This window comes from Lepisosteus platostomus, chromosome 2 (assembly GCF_059453375.1).
Source record: "Lepisosteus platostomus isolate fLepPlt1 chromosome 2, fLepPlt1.hap1, whole genome shotgun sequence".
NCBI lineage: Eukaryota > Metazoa > Chordata > Actinopteri > Semionotiformes > Lepisosteidae > Lepisosteus > Lepisosteus platostomus.
Window position 1 is genome coordinate 62400234 of NC_142612.1, and position 14470 is coordinate 62414703.

At 41.9% G+C, this 14470-nt stretch overlaps 1 protein-coding gene across 3 annotated transcripts in view; it reads left to right on the forward strand.

The window, feature by feature from the left end:
- The window catches only part of LOC148676731 (chloride channel protein 2-like), a 255825-nt gene that overhangs the window by 192328 nt on the left and 49027 nt on the right, over window positions 1-14470 (forward strand). For all 3 annotated transcript variants that reach the window (XM_088612070.1, XM_088612051.1, XM_088612061.1), the window contains 3 exons: window positions 8511-8580; window positions 8690-8800; window positions 11046-11259. In XM_088612070.1, coding sequence (XP_088468196.1) covers window positions 8511-8580; window positions 8690-8800; window positions 11046-11259 — 395 coding nt within the window. The remainder of the gene's footprint in view (window positions 1-8510; window positions 8581-8689; window positions 8801-11045; window positions 11260-14470) is intronic.

The window sequence follows — 14470 nt, forward strand, 5'->3', positions numbered from 1 at the left end:
CAGGAGTCGTGGAATGTTTTGAAGCAGGATGAGATGTGGGGGGACAGGAGGCTTGCATTAGTAATTCTGAAGCTGCCCTTGAAGTTCTCGCCTGTGTTGCTCCTTAAGGATTGCACAGATCCATAGCAAGCATGTGATGGGCAGATCACACCTTTGGCATGCATCTGCATATGAGCAGATTAACCTTTTTCGTGACAGAAACCATTATGTTTTTCAGTGTTGTAGCTATTTGTAACGTGTAAGGCAATGCTATACACCCTTGCTCATGATGTGCTTATGAACAGTGTGGTTGCAAGATATGAGAGAGTCCGAAATGAAGTGCACAGAGCCCTGACGCTGGCCTGCATGGGAGAATGGGAGAGTGTGCAGAGGGCAGAAGATTTCGAGCATAGCTACATAATCTTGTTCTGTAGTTCAGGAGGGTCAATGATGTCATTTTGTATTCTCTGCATGAAGCAGTACTGTGCTTGTAATTAACCTTTTTGTGTTAATAAGTTAAGATTCACACCGCTTACGTTTTCCTGGAATATTAGTTTTGACCACACAAGTAAGTTGCTCATTGATGTAAATGTAAATATACTGTAGACTCCTGTAAAGATGCCAGGTGGGAAGTAGAGACTTATGTGATATCAATCAAGCTGCTGGTTATTGTTACACGTGCAATCTTCTGAGAGTTTTTATACTCTACATTATTTGGAGTTGTGGTAAAACACTTTATGCTATGCAAAAAAACGATAGTGTTTTATTTTTTCAGCTGTTGTACATTTTTAAGGCATTGTTGGGAAGATGGGCGGCACAGTGGTGCAGTGGTTAGCATTGCTGACTAGTGGTTGGCAATGCTGGGGCCCTGTTGGCAATGCAGGCTGTGTCTGTCTGCCCTTGCCATCACATCCAGGGTGTTTCCTGTTTTGCACCCATTGCTTGCTACAGTAGTTTAACCTCCGGCTGCCCAGCTATCCTGAACTGGAAGACGTTAGTAAATGGATGGATGATATGACGATTACAGTTGTATTTGGGAAATTACTGCACACATTAAACAGGTATAATTACCGTTCTGCAATCTTCATACTGTAGATTTCATATTGGAGTTTGGGGAAGGCCCTAAGAACTAAGTGTCTGGTTGTGTCGTAATGCTGTAGAGAAACTGCTGTGTCTCCAGGGCTGCCTGTCTGTCATTACCCTGGGTCACCTGGAAATGTACCACATTAAACCACTTATACAAACAGCCATTAATAACCAAATCCCTCTGTCCCTCGAATCCCAGCCTTTGGAAAAGGTGAGCAGCTATAATTAATCTCATCTTTGGTGTAGGGTTAAGTTTCTTAGAAGAATAATGTGTAAGAAATGTGTAGCATGCATTGGAATCCAAGTCCAAATTGGACATATCAGTAATTGCCCCAAAGCCAATGACCAGTTAATCTCTTTTTTATTCAATGCTTGTGTTTTGTACTTCCTTTGAAATCACACTCCTGAACTGAGTTTTTGAGCATTACATTATTCGTATCTGCACGGTAATAACCTTAAGCTCTTATTTATGAATTTTCAGCTTCTTAAAATCCCACTCTGCCTGTCTTATTGAGTTTACAGCCTCAATGATCCTTTGGCAGGATTGCTGCAAATGAAATTGCTTTTCTCTCTAAAGGTTGTTGAACTCCTTGGATCAGAGATCTGAGTGCGGGCTCCTGTGTTTGGGATGTGCTACAACTTCAGCATCATAGCAAACAGGGTCTTGTGAACTGGAAGGTGCTGGCTGCAGCCACACCACACATACGGCTGAAGGGAGCTTGTATCTTGGTGTGCTTGTAATGAGCAGCTTCTAAAAAATAGTGTGCATCATATGGTGTTGTGAAAACAATGTAACTTTTGAGCTTGTAATTGTACTTCATTTTGTTGAGCCTCCTGGTCAAATACAAAACCATGATATTTTCTAATTTAAGCACTCAGTTTTTTTATGTGTAATTGTACTAGAGTCATGAATGTTCAAGCCTCCTTGGGTCAACACTTTGACAGAGTCATTTTGTTTGCTCTTGTCTCTGACTGTGGCGGTGGGCAGCAGGGTAGGAGCTCAGACGTTCTTGAATGTTTCAGGTTGGATCGCAGATGCCGAGACCCAGATAGGTGTGACTGGGATTTGCTGATGCTGTGTTTGTATTTTGAGTGAAAGAAATTGGTCCTTCTCTGGGACTTGGCTTTTGCCCCAGGGGGCTGGCGTGCTTTTCCATCACTTGCCAGAGCTGTGCAGGTCAAGCTCTGGACAGGACAAATCCAGAGTGGAATGAAATGCATCTTTTCATCTGTTCAGTGCAGCGCAGGTTTGTCCTGGAGGCTGGTGTCTCAGGCCGTTGTGTTTGCACAGGCAGTCACAGCCCTGCTTCCTAGGTTCAAGTTGATAGACGCAAAATAAATTTAATTGACATAGAAGTTTAGGAACTTTTCTAGAAAAAGTGAAAAGCATAATTACAAGAGTAGTCCTGAAACAGCTGTGGCAAGACATATTGATGTCTTTGAGTTTTTCAGAATCCCTCCACTTGCCTTGTAAAACTTTAAAAACCTTAAACGAATCAAGTACAATTGTTTTTGATTGGTGTGCTTTTTCTACAAACATTAATTTATTTTAATGACATTTTATTGAGAACAGCTTGTTCAATTAAAGCTCTGGCTTTAAACCTCCGAAGCCCAGTCTGGATTGTGAGAGTCATGCAAATTACAATTCCTCGCTGTCACACCTCAGACTGTCACAGGCAGCATTCACATCAGTGGTTGCTTTTTTTTGAGAGAAAGTGTTAAGAGGCAGATTTTCTCTGAGTTCACACTGCATAATCTACTTCAGTTGCACAGGTGTTTAAGAGTGAGGCGTGTAAGAATCACAATGGAGCTGTGAAGTTTTGAAGTCTGAAACCAACCAAGAACTTTTGAATCAAATCATAAAGTTACAGTGGCTACCAAAAGTATTCACCCCCATTGGACTTTTTTTTACATTTTATTGTGTTGCAATATATAATCAAATGTATTTAACTGGGAGTTTTTGGTATTGATTGACAGGAAATGCTCTTTAATGTCAATGTGAAAATAAAGGTATGCAGATCCTCCTAAATTAAACATAAATACAAAGTGGAAAATAACTGATTGTACTGTATAAGTATTTACCCCCTTTGAGACAGTGTTTGGTAGAGGTTTGGCAGAAATTACAGCCACTAATCTTCTTGAATGAGTATCTACCAGCTTTGCACATTTGGACACAGCAATTGTTGCCCATTCTTGTTTGCAAAATTGATCAAAGCCTCTCAGGTTAGATGGGAACTGTTGGTGAACTCCTTTTCAACTCCTGCCACAGATCCTAGGCTTTGGCTGTGTGTTTTGGGTCATTGTCTTGCTTTAAGATGAATGCTCTCCCAAGTCCCTTGTCTCCTGCAGACTGCAGCAGGTTTTTCTCCCAAATGTTTTCTTCCAGGTACTTTGCTATACCCATTTTACCATCTATCTTCAGAAGTCTTCCAGGCCCTGATGCAGTGCAGCTTCCTCCTAGCATGATACTGCCGCCACCATGCTTCACAGTAGGGATGGTCTTATCAGTATGCTGTTCACTGTTACATTTGCACCAAACATAGCGCTTACCATTGAAGCTTAAAAGGTAGCTTTTGGTCTCGTCAACTATAACATCTTCTTTCACTTGGTCTGAGAGTCTCCCATGTGCCTTTTGGCAAAGTGTAATCAAGATTTATCTTACTTATTTGTCACTCTCCCATGAAGCACAAATTTGTGAGGCTCTCAGGCAATTGTCATGTGCACAGTTTCTCCCCTCTCAGCCATGGACACAGACCTCTTGGTGGGGTCCCTGACTAGTGGTCTTCTCACCTGGAAACAACCTCTTCTTTACAGTTTCACAGTTGTCATATTTCTACATTTCTTTATAATGGACTTGACTGTGCTTTTGGGGATATATAATGCCTTGGAAAAATTCTTATACACTTCCCCTGACAGGTGCTTTTCAATAACTCTATCCCAGATTTACTTTAAAATATCCTTTGTCTTTATGATATCGTTTTTGTTGTGACCTGTACTAATCAAATGAGGGACCTCCCAGAGTTAGGTATATTTATCTTGAACTCATGTGAAACACCCTAATTGCACACAGGTGGACTCCATTCAACAAATTGTGACTTCTGAAGACACAGGAGCCTATGCTGGTACTGTATGTCATAATAAAAGGAGATGAATACTTAAACAATCACTTATTTTCAGTTTTCTATTTATAATTCATTTAGGAGCATCTGTAGAATTTGTTTTGTGTATTTTGAGTTTTTTGTATTGATCAATGGCCAAAATTCCCATATAAATACATTGTGATTTTATGTTGCAATGCAGTAAAATGTGAAAAAGTCAAAGGGGGTATGGTACTCACCATATATGAGACGTTTAGTAATTTAGCTTTGCTTCTAGTAAATAAAAGCTTGTGTAGTTTTGTATCTTAATGATCTCCATCGATGTTTCTTGTACACTACTGGTGCAGTATAAGATCCTCTTTATGGTTTCACAACCTGCCATGCAGAATGAATTCGAGTCCTCTAAAAGATTAAAAACAAAGTTCTGTCTCTGTTTCATGCAACAGTGGGACATTTACACTATCTTTCTCTTAGAAATAGCTTTTTTTCCATTTGTTTTAAACTTTTTGCTCATTTCTTTTTCCCTGCTTGCATTGGTAAAGGAAAGAATCTCTTGAAAGAAGACTGACCCCCCTTGCAGCTGTGTCAGCCATTATCATCAAACAGATGAAAGGCTGAGCCCCAGGAGGGATAATGACAGCCGCATGATGTGTGGACTGGATTGATTCCTTTGCTTTGTGGTTGTAGGCTTTGCACCTAGTGAGAATGAAAGTGAGAGATGGCTAAAAGGAGGGAGAATGTGAAGGCAGTGATACACAGGCAGTAGAATCTACTGTATTCTGGAAACTAGGAGAAAGAATACAAAAAGCTGTGAGATCGCCATGGAAACTGCTCATGACAAGATATTGTAGAAGACATTGCCTGATGATTTCAGCCAAGCTTCGCAGTGAGATCAAAAAGGAATCCACCACTCACTACAAAGATGCCATCCTCAGCTTTCAAAGCTGGGTTACTCTAGGTCTCTTGGTCCTTTTAAACATCTGTTTTGGTCTCATAATCATGATCATGAAAAGTTACGACAGCCTGTACCTCTGTAAGACGGATAGATACCAAACCAGCACTTCTCCTCTTTGTCCTATTGCCTGCAGCAAAGCATTTTTCTGCTCCAGGAAATGCATTGAGGCAAAGAAGGAAATCAATTTGCCTTCTATTTATTTCACAGCCCAAGATAAGCAGACATGCATTGCTAATCCACCTGCTATTTCATTCCGATCTATACTAACCTGTAGTGCACTGTGCTGTCATCCCAGTTCGTTCCAAGAAGACAGCCACACTCCAGACCTTTTTAATTCTTTAAAAAAGTCATACGATTAACTGCACTTGGTTTCTTAGGCGATCTTGTTTGAACCCTGTAGATTCCCACCAGAGACAACACGCTAATAGGAAGTGAAGTGGTTCACTCCTGGAAACAGCAACAGTGTTCTAGGCAGGTTGTTGCTGGCTGAAACTTGGATAGTAGTTTTGGATTATCAGCAACCCATTTAAAGGACTGTGATCTCGTCTCTTCAGCTTGGTGTTCAGAGCAGATCTGCAATGATGCGATGGGTAGCGCTGCTGATTAATGAGAGCCATTACATTGTTAAGGCCAAAGGGAATGGGAGTTTAATCTCCGCATTTATAATAATAACAGCCTCTCTGGCTCTTGCCCTGTGAAGAAGCTTTGCTGGCTCCACCAAGCTGAGAGCAGTTGGTTGATGGGGAACAGAAGAGGCAGTGAGATGGGACAGAGACTATAAAACTCAGCTTCACTGCGCGTCTTGTGAGCCTTGTACAGTATGTTTGACTGCCTGTAGTTTTGCTCTTTCAAGGTTGTTGAAGACTAATGTGGTGGTTGTGTTTTTTGTACTGCTGTAAAGAGATTGGTTGGACAGATTGTTCCCTTATGAAAGGAAAGCAGAATGAAGGAATTGGGACAGTCTAAAGCGCTGAGGTCTTGGGCAACAGCTACAGTATTTTTTCCTAATGTGTATGATTTGCAGATATCTGGAATTTGATCAGAAAAGAATGACATTTTCTTGTTTTATATGTATTGTTTGTTACCTTGTGTGCTATAATTTCCCTCACGGGATCAATAAAGTATCTATCTATCTAATGCACACCTGAATTCAACAACTAAAGCCCAGATGAAGCCCACGTTATAACATTCTAATGAAGATTTGTTACTGTGGTTGAACTTCTCATATGGGCAGTTGAAAGACTGGAGAGGATAAAAAAGGAGGGCTCCTTGTAAAAGTTCACAGTAGCGTCTCTGTGTTTGCCGGAGCCAGTCTGATGAGAGCTCGGGAAGAAAGTGAGTGGAGGAGCTCTCAGGAGGCCTTCCTCTGGCACGAGTGGGGCTGGTGATGATGACAGTGTCACAGATTTAGAATACATACTGTAGTTAAAAGGAACTTGTTTACATATTTGTTTTAGAATTTAGCAGGTTTGACAAATGCAGCAGACAAAGAGCTCCCTACATGAAAGGAGATGGTTGCAAGGAGATGAAATCTGAGACAGCCTGTTATACTGTATGCTGTAGACTGTAGCTCCTTACCCTGTCACACCTTTGGGGGAGAGGAACAAGCAATCAAACTGTCCAGTGTGATGCCAGTGTCTTCGGGACATGTATGCTTCTTTCACATCCTTATTTCTGTCCCCTTTATCAATGAAAGATAACCTTTTAAGAACCTTATAAACAACACGGGCCTTCCCCCTAGGCATTTTGTCTGCATGTGAAAGAAGCAAATTTGCTTCTTTGTTTTCTAAAGAAATGAATGTGGTGCTCAAAAGCTTCAGCGGTATTGGTAGGTTTAATCAGAGGCTTGTTTTGTTTGGTGCTTTGCTTCTGTCTCTTCTGAATTTAAAGGCAGGAAGAAAATCGTGGTGAGCAGTGTTCTCTCTCTCAGCACGGCTTTTTCCTGCCGGTTGTTTAGCCTGCTGCTCTCACCCGATGCTGGTGTGACACTTCACTGCAGTCCTGCTTCTCCACACTAATTAGCAGTTTGGTTCTGGCGTTTCCAGTAGAGATATACAGAGAGCCACTGATTTTCAGGAGCTGAAACTGCTTTTAATTTTTTTCTTTTTTTTCATGCAGGTGGCTACAAGGGATCTGATTGTTTTATATATCTTCTTATTCTTCAGTCAGTGACTGCAGGTTCTATTGACAGCCTTGCAGCATTGTTCCTTTATCACAGTATGAATTTGGATAATTACAATGGCCTCCAAATGCTTTTACATTTGACCTGTAACTGTTACTCAAAGTGTCACTATGAAATGCAGATAATTTGACAAAATGCTAAGTATTTTGGGCAACAGTTGGGAAGCTCTCCTTAATCTGGAGTCTGTGGCAGAGCTCCATTGCAAGATGAAATGAAATGGCATGAATTTGCCAAACAGCAGCTCTTTGACTTCCAAGACAAATGGGATCACAAAATGTTGGATGAATCACAAATTGAAATTGTGGACAGTCTCACCAGCAGTGTGATGAGCTCAGAAGAGTGAATGACATATACAAAATGAATGTCATCCTTTCTGTGAAGAATAGAAATTAGCCTGTTCTGCTTTAGAGATGTTTTGCATCCCCTGGTCCTGACATCCTACTCAAAAGTGACGGATGTTTTATCCATGAGCTGGTGCCTTCCATCACAAAAGTTTAAGCTTTGGTGAAAATGGATTTAACAGTATAAATGCCGTTAACAGATTACAAGAGACCCTTGAGGTTATCAAAGTCAAAAGTGAATCAGAATATACTGAATGCTGAGGTATGAATGAACCTGAATTTCATGCATTTAGAAATATATGTAACTATTTTGGTGAATGTTAAGCATACAAGTATGCCATACAGATATTGTTCTTAGTGTGTCCTATAATAAAGAATGTAGCCCTGCTACATTTTCTTTTTCTACAGGTTCATCAAGGGTATGGATACATTTGGACACCACTGTATCTAAGACACTGATATTGAATGCTTCCATATACAGATTATAGCAGTTTGACCTGTGTGGGAGTTACAAACTGCATACTCTGATATCTAAGTGGTGCCTCCTAAGGTGTGCAGCATTTTGAAGCATTTGGCTTGACTTTATTTGATCCATCCCTTGTAGTTTCTAAAATGTCAACCAGAACCTTCCTGCAAGGATGGCATTTTCCTATATCAAAAGACTGAATTTTGTGATGAACCTGAGAGATCTGATGCTGTTACTTGTTCATTCAGCAGCTATGTTTTTTTTTAAACTCTGCTAATGTAAATCCCTACTGTTGAAGCTGGAAACCCAATACATTGTGTGCAAATTACAGTATATCGGGCTCCTGACTAGTACAGTACATCCAGGGGGAGGTATTGACCTCAGCATGTCTTCTTCCTTGCAGTTCTGGATGTCAGCTCTGGCCACGACAATCCCTGTACCCTGTGGAGCCTTCATGCCTGTCTTCCTCATCGGTAAGGACGTTCCCCCTTTTCCTCTCCCCTCCTCGTGAACATGAGCTCCTAGTGACTGAACCCATGTTCCCTTGTCTCCTGAGGGTCCTAAAGCATGCCTGTCTTGCAGGGGCGGCGTTTGGACGCCTGGTTGGGGAGAGCATGGCAGCCTGGTTTCCAGATGGCATCCACACTGACGGCATCATCTACCCCATTGTGCCAGGGGGGTATGCTGTAGTGGGTGAGTTCTCATGCCGAGCTCTTGCAGTCTTGGGCTGAAACCACCTGTCTGTGTGGACCTCATTGAAGCAAGTATTTGAGCACACACATCTAGACTCTGCTAATGTTAGTCTAATTCTGGGCAGGCAACTGTAATGAGGGGGAGAAACTCACTGCATGTCATCTGGTGCTTTTTTCTTTTTTGTCTGCTTTCTTTGTTGGAAAAAGTAGGTTGCAGGTACAATTTTGAAAATGATTCTCTGAGACCCTATCTGGATAGTCACTGACACTTCATGTCCCCTCCCTGGAATTCTGACAGGCAAAGGAAATATCTATTTTCTAAGGTGAAACAGAGGCATGACATAAGGGCGCAAAACTTATTTGTAAAATAAGCTTCAAAACTGCATGTTCTGTCCTGTTCCACATTTTCTGTTGACCACCTGCTTAACTACCTAACCAACAGCACATAAACTGACAGCCTTCAGATTCACATAACACATTCTTGGAGCAATTAGCTACTGAATCATCTGACAATCAAAATGGGCCTCATTATTAATTAATTCCAGAAATCACAGGTTCAGAACAGGACTGTACTACTAGGCAGCTGTAACTGGGATTCCTCAAACACCCTCTCCACACTCTTATCAGTGCTGGGTCGACTTGATTCTGGCTAGGGTTTCCTGGCCTGCTGTGCAGTGTCCTGTTCGGCTGCCATGCTGTCTATGAACTTGGTGTTATGAGTGAGAGCTGCAATGCTCCTCCATAGTTTGCTTACCTCCGCTGTCGGTGCTGTGTGACTCACTGTGTGAACAGCAGGTGGTGAGCTTATTTTGGAGTGTGTCCTCTGCACCTTTCTTGTGCTGCTTGGAGGACGGAGGCAGTGAGCCAAGTTTAAATAAGGAATGAAAATTCCTTTATTAGGGGGTTCTAAAAAGAAAAACATTTGATAATTGTTTTTATTTCAGAAGTAATCTCTTTACCTGCTCAGCACATTAGCACTGTCAACAGCTGCTAAATAGCATGTGTATGTTTAGGACAGGATGGCTCATGGAGTGATGAGAATTACAAAAATAACAAGCCATGGGAGTTTTTTTTTTTCTATTTCAAAAACATTGTGTTCTTATGTCATGTTTCTGTTTAACCTTTAAAAATAGATATTTAATTTGCATGTTTGAATACCAGGGAGGGAATGTGGAGAGTTACAGTGTTGAATTTATTGGACACTAATGAGTCTAAAAATACCAGCACACACTATGGGAGCTATGTATGCTGTCTTCCTGCCCCCTGCTTCTCTCGCAGCTGGCAGATACTGCAGCAATGGCAGGAGCTCTGACTCTCTGTGCTATTTACCAGTGTATGGCCATCGTTGACAGAGCTTCCACCTGCATCATGAACAGGGTTGTCTTCTGATCTCTTTAAGTTGGACTTGAAGATCCTTTATCCTGCATACTCATCCTGTGCCTTGCAGCTCTGCTTTGTCAGCTTGCTTCCTTATTGAAATCCTGTTGCCCGGCCTTTCTTGCCCTCGTTATCTTATTTTTCCTGAATTTTCCTCTCTTCCATTTTTGCTGCCTTCTGGGCACCTTCTTGGAACTTTCCCTCACCCTTCTATGTCTTCTGCTCTCTCGTTCTACTTTCCTGTTCCTCCTGTGGTGAAACAAACTTCCCACGAACATCGGGACAGCACTGTTGCTCACCAGCTTCCAGCTCCAATGCTTGTAGTATATTATTGTGCCTTTTTTGCCTTTCATTATTATTATTTACTGTGTTGTAGTGTACTGTGCACATTATGTGAATGTGTATTTGTTGTAATATGCACGTCCTGAGAGAACAGCGTGAATACAAATATCCCAATATACATGTACTGTACATATGGCAAATAAACTCCTCTCCTCCTCAAAGCCCAATATTCAAGCTGTTGTGCCTAGAATCTCTCTTCCTTGCAGCCTTTAAACCGCTATCACCAACAGTTCACTAATTGACATGACTTCTTCAGTAGATCCGATGTGAAGTATCCTTATTGTATTATTACATTATTATGTTTTATTGTTTGCAGTTATGTCAGCTTCAATAAAAGCCTCGTCTTATGAAACATAAAAAGTCACGAGCCTCGAACATTTCACACACGTGTCCTTCTTTGAAGGCTCAGCTGCCAGGACAGAATGAAGGCGCTGATGACTAACACACACTTGGCTGAGCATTTGCTGCAGATATGGCAGCGCTTATGATCAGAAAGTCTGTCTCATTTCTCGACCTCCGTGTCTCAGGGGCTGCCGCGCTGTCCGGAGCGGTCACCCACACTGTTTCGACAGCGGTGATCGTGTTCGAGCTGACGGGACAGATCTCCCACATCCTGCCGGTGATGATCGCAGTGATCCTGGCCAATGCGGTGGCCCAGAGCCTGCAGCCCTCGCTCTACGACTCCATCATCCGCATCAAGAAGCTGCCCTACCTCCCTGAGCTGGGCTGGGGTCACCACGAGTGAGTGCCCTGTCGCGCTCTCTAGCTAGCCAGCCTCCGTCACTCTGTCGGCTGCAAGTACCTGTTTCAGGTGTGGTCAGTTGCACATGCAGTTTCAGTCAGAAGGGAGGGAATGCCAGCAGAAACATGTGAGAACAGCACTGGGGTATTTTTTCTTACACAAACTCAAAGGTCACTTTAGATTCATTTCAAAGGGTTCCCCTTCGCACCGCCTCTTGTTGTTCTTTTGATGGCACATCTGTCGTCTTTTCCTTTTAATTGGCACAGTTTATGAAGATGGCATTTTCTCCCTGACTTGCTTTTTATCCCTTATCATTCCTCCACCTTCATTAAGTGACTCCCTTCCCTTCTGTTGTGCCCCAGCAATCTCTTAAATTTTAAGCCCATGCCCAGTGGAGAGATGGTAATATCATTTGTAAGTAAAGTGAAGATCATAAAAATGCTTGGAAGTATTAAGCTTGTCGGTAAATGTTTATATCATAGTATTATAAGAACACTGTTGGGCCATGGGATGTTCCACACTTGAAACATGCGCATATGTGCACTTGGACATACTGTACACTCTGTGTGCCACGCTCACAAGTGCACTCTGCATGCATACATTCACACACTCCCTCACGGATACAGTCTGCTTACATGTTAACTGTTCTCCGTATTTAAAAAGGTCCATAGGCTGGGTTCATAAGCACTGCAGTCCAAGGTAGGAAGATGGCTGGCTCTTACTGAGCAGTTTCTTTAAAAAAACAAAACAATTTGAAGGCACGGGTGAAAAGTTTTGCCACAAATGAGTTATGAATAGCTGCAGGTACAGTATAAATTTTAGCTGCATCTGGAGACCTTAGTGGAGAACAATTTCAGGTGTTTGCATAGACCCAGTTAAAATCAAAAGGAGATTATTGGATATTTCAGACAGAAGGGTTGTATTTGTATTTATCAACACAAAAGTTATGTCAGTGGACTCGGGGCCCCTATCCTCCCCAGGACACTCCACAGGCTGCTAGCAGCTGTTACAAAGCACCATCAACTAATAATGGCATTCAGGAGAATGTGTAGTGCTTGTTATCCTGGTTCTGTTGATAGTGTAGTTTTTCTTTTTTCTTAAAGAATTCTCTCCCGCGTCTCTACCGTAAGTGTTCACTGTAGGCTGTCTGCTTTAGCAAACTGTGTACAGTTTAAAAAATCTATATAGAGTATATCTATAAATAAATCACAGCGGTGACTGCTGACTCTTTGCTTGCGTGCAGCACGTTTTCTGTCCTCTGTTCTATTCAATAAGCTGTCTTCCTCTCTCCTATCCCCTCTCCACCTGATTGCTCTGTACTACACCATATCAGAACGCTCTGCTGCCTTGTTCTTTCAGCTCTACATGCACATGCTGTAATGGATTTTTTGAGAGCTGGTTTTCCCGAGGCTGCCTGGTGGCCAAGGAGATCGATCGTGCTCCGAATACAAATCTGCAGCTCTGAGGGCTTCCAGGCAGCCTGCGGCTCTCAGGTGGCACTTAGTTGAGGTTGGACAGCGATTAGACTCCAGCTGCATAGCACCAGAGCCAGTGTGGGGTTTACATACTGCTAGCTCCTGTGCACAACAGAAGAGCTGGAACTGAAAAGCACATTCTTATTAATGCCTAAGCCAGTAGTGGTATTGTACTCAAGGATAACAGTCCTGAAGTTTTCTTGGAACCCGAGACAGCCTGCTCTTGAGACAGCCCTGCAATGGGGCTCTTGTTCCCATCTCTGTCAGGTGCTGCCCTGGCTTACCAGAGAGCTATTTGATACAGAAGACTGCGTTGGGCTCACAGGGATTTACACCCCTGGTAAGGCTCTGCTCCCTTTGCCATGTCCTGGAGTGATGCAATATTAGCAAAGTCTGGATTTCAGAGAAGCTGTTCAAAATCCTTATGGCTAGCATTTTGATCCATTTTAGGTTTTGAGACTTTCTTCCCTTTTTTTGAGACTTTTTTCTGAGCAAAGAAAAAAGGCAGAGCAGTGATTCACAATGCCTCACAAAACTGTCGGGTCTGCACTTGAGAGCTGCACCGAGCTCTCATTAAGTTTTGCCTGAGTATATTCGCATAGTGTTCTCACAGCTTGCTCAAGATTTTCACAGACCCATCCTACACATTTACTTTTCTTTGCCAGAACCTTAGTTGGTTTACAACATGGACTTTTATGGTTTGATACAGTACCTCTGTCCAACAGTCTTGTCATTCTCACCTTTCAGATGAAGAATCCATCTAAATATTTAAGAATTATTTTGCATGAACAAGAGGGTTCAGTTCATTCAAAAGTTGCTAGAGAATCAACTAAAACTGCAAAATCCTTTGGGAAGGTTTTGTTTAGTGAGCAGTTCTCCCTTGTCTGAGTTACTCTTAGTGGTGCCCTGCTGCAGTCTTTCCACAGTTATGCGTGTGTAGGTGTGCGGTGAAAATTAAGAAGGCAGTGAAAATGAATAAGACACTGTCTCATCTGCTGTGCTGCGAGGTAAGGTTACTGCCTTCCATTGTACTCCTTTCAATTCTAGACACTCTAAACATTAGGAGCTTATTTAATTAGCAGGACCCAGAGCACTGTGGCAGAATTAAAGAGTTTTGCACACTGTGATTAGCCAGTGAATATAAATTCTAAGAAGAAGTCTTTTCTCTCTCTCCTCTAAAGCTTTAAACATTTTTAAAGAGACAACTAGCCAGTTGCTATTTGCTGCTATGGCATTGCAGAGATCTTGTTTTTCATTTAGGTTTGACACAGTCATGTCTCTCCCAGCCTTATCAGTAGGGAAGTTTTTCTTAAGACAAACTTTATTACAACAAAGTACACAGTTTTTGCAAAGAATATAACTCTAATATAAAATTCCTTCATTTTTTAATCTTAAAAATGATTGTCCATTCTCAATCAGTCCATTTAGCAAGTGGTCATTAACAAAGTCAGTCCAAGCCTCCTGAGTGCTACCTCTTGCTGTAATCCATTCTGTATCTCAAAAAACCCGTCTTGGATCTGAAACTGCGATGGTCCAGTTTTCCGAGCACTGTGGAGCAGTAGTAAGGGTTTTGGACTCCTAATTGGATGATTTTGGGTTCAAATCCCAGGTGATTCAGTAGTGGAGTTTTTTATCAAAAACTGTTTCACAAAAAGCATCTCACAATAGGTACACACTCTAACAGATTATTAGAATGATATCAATTAAAAACGTCTATCAGTTATCTGTTATCTTG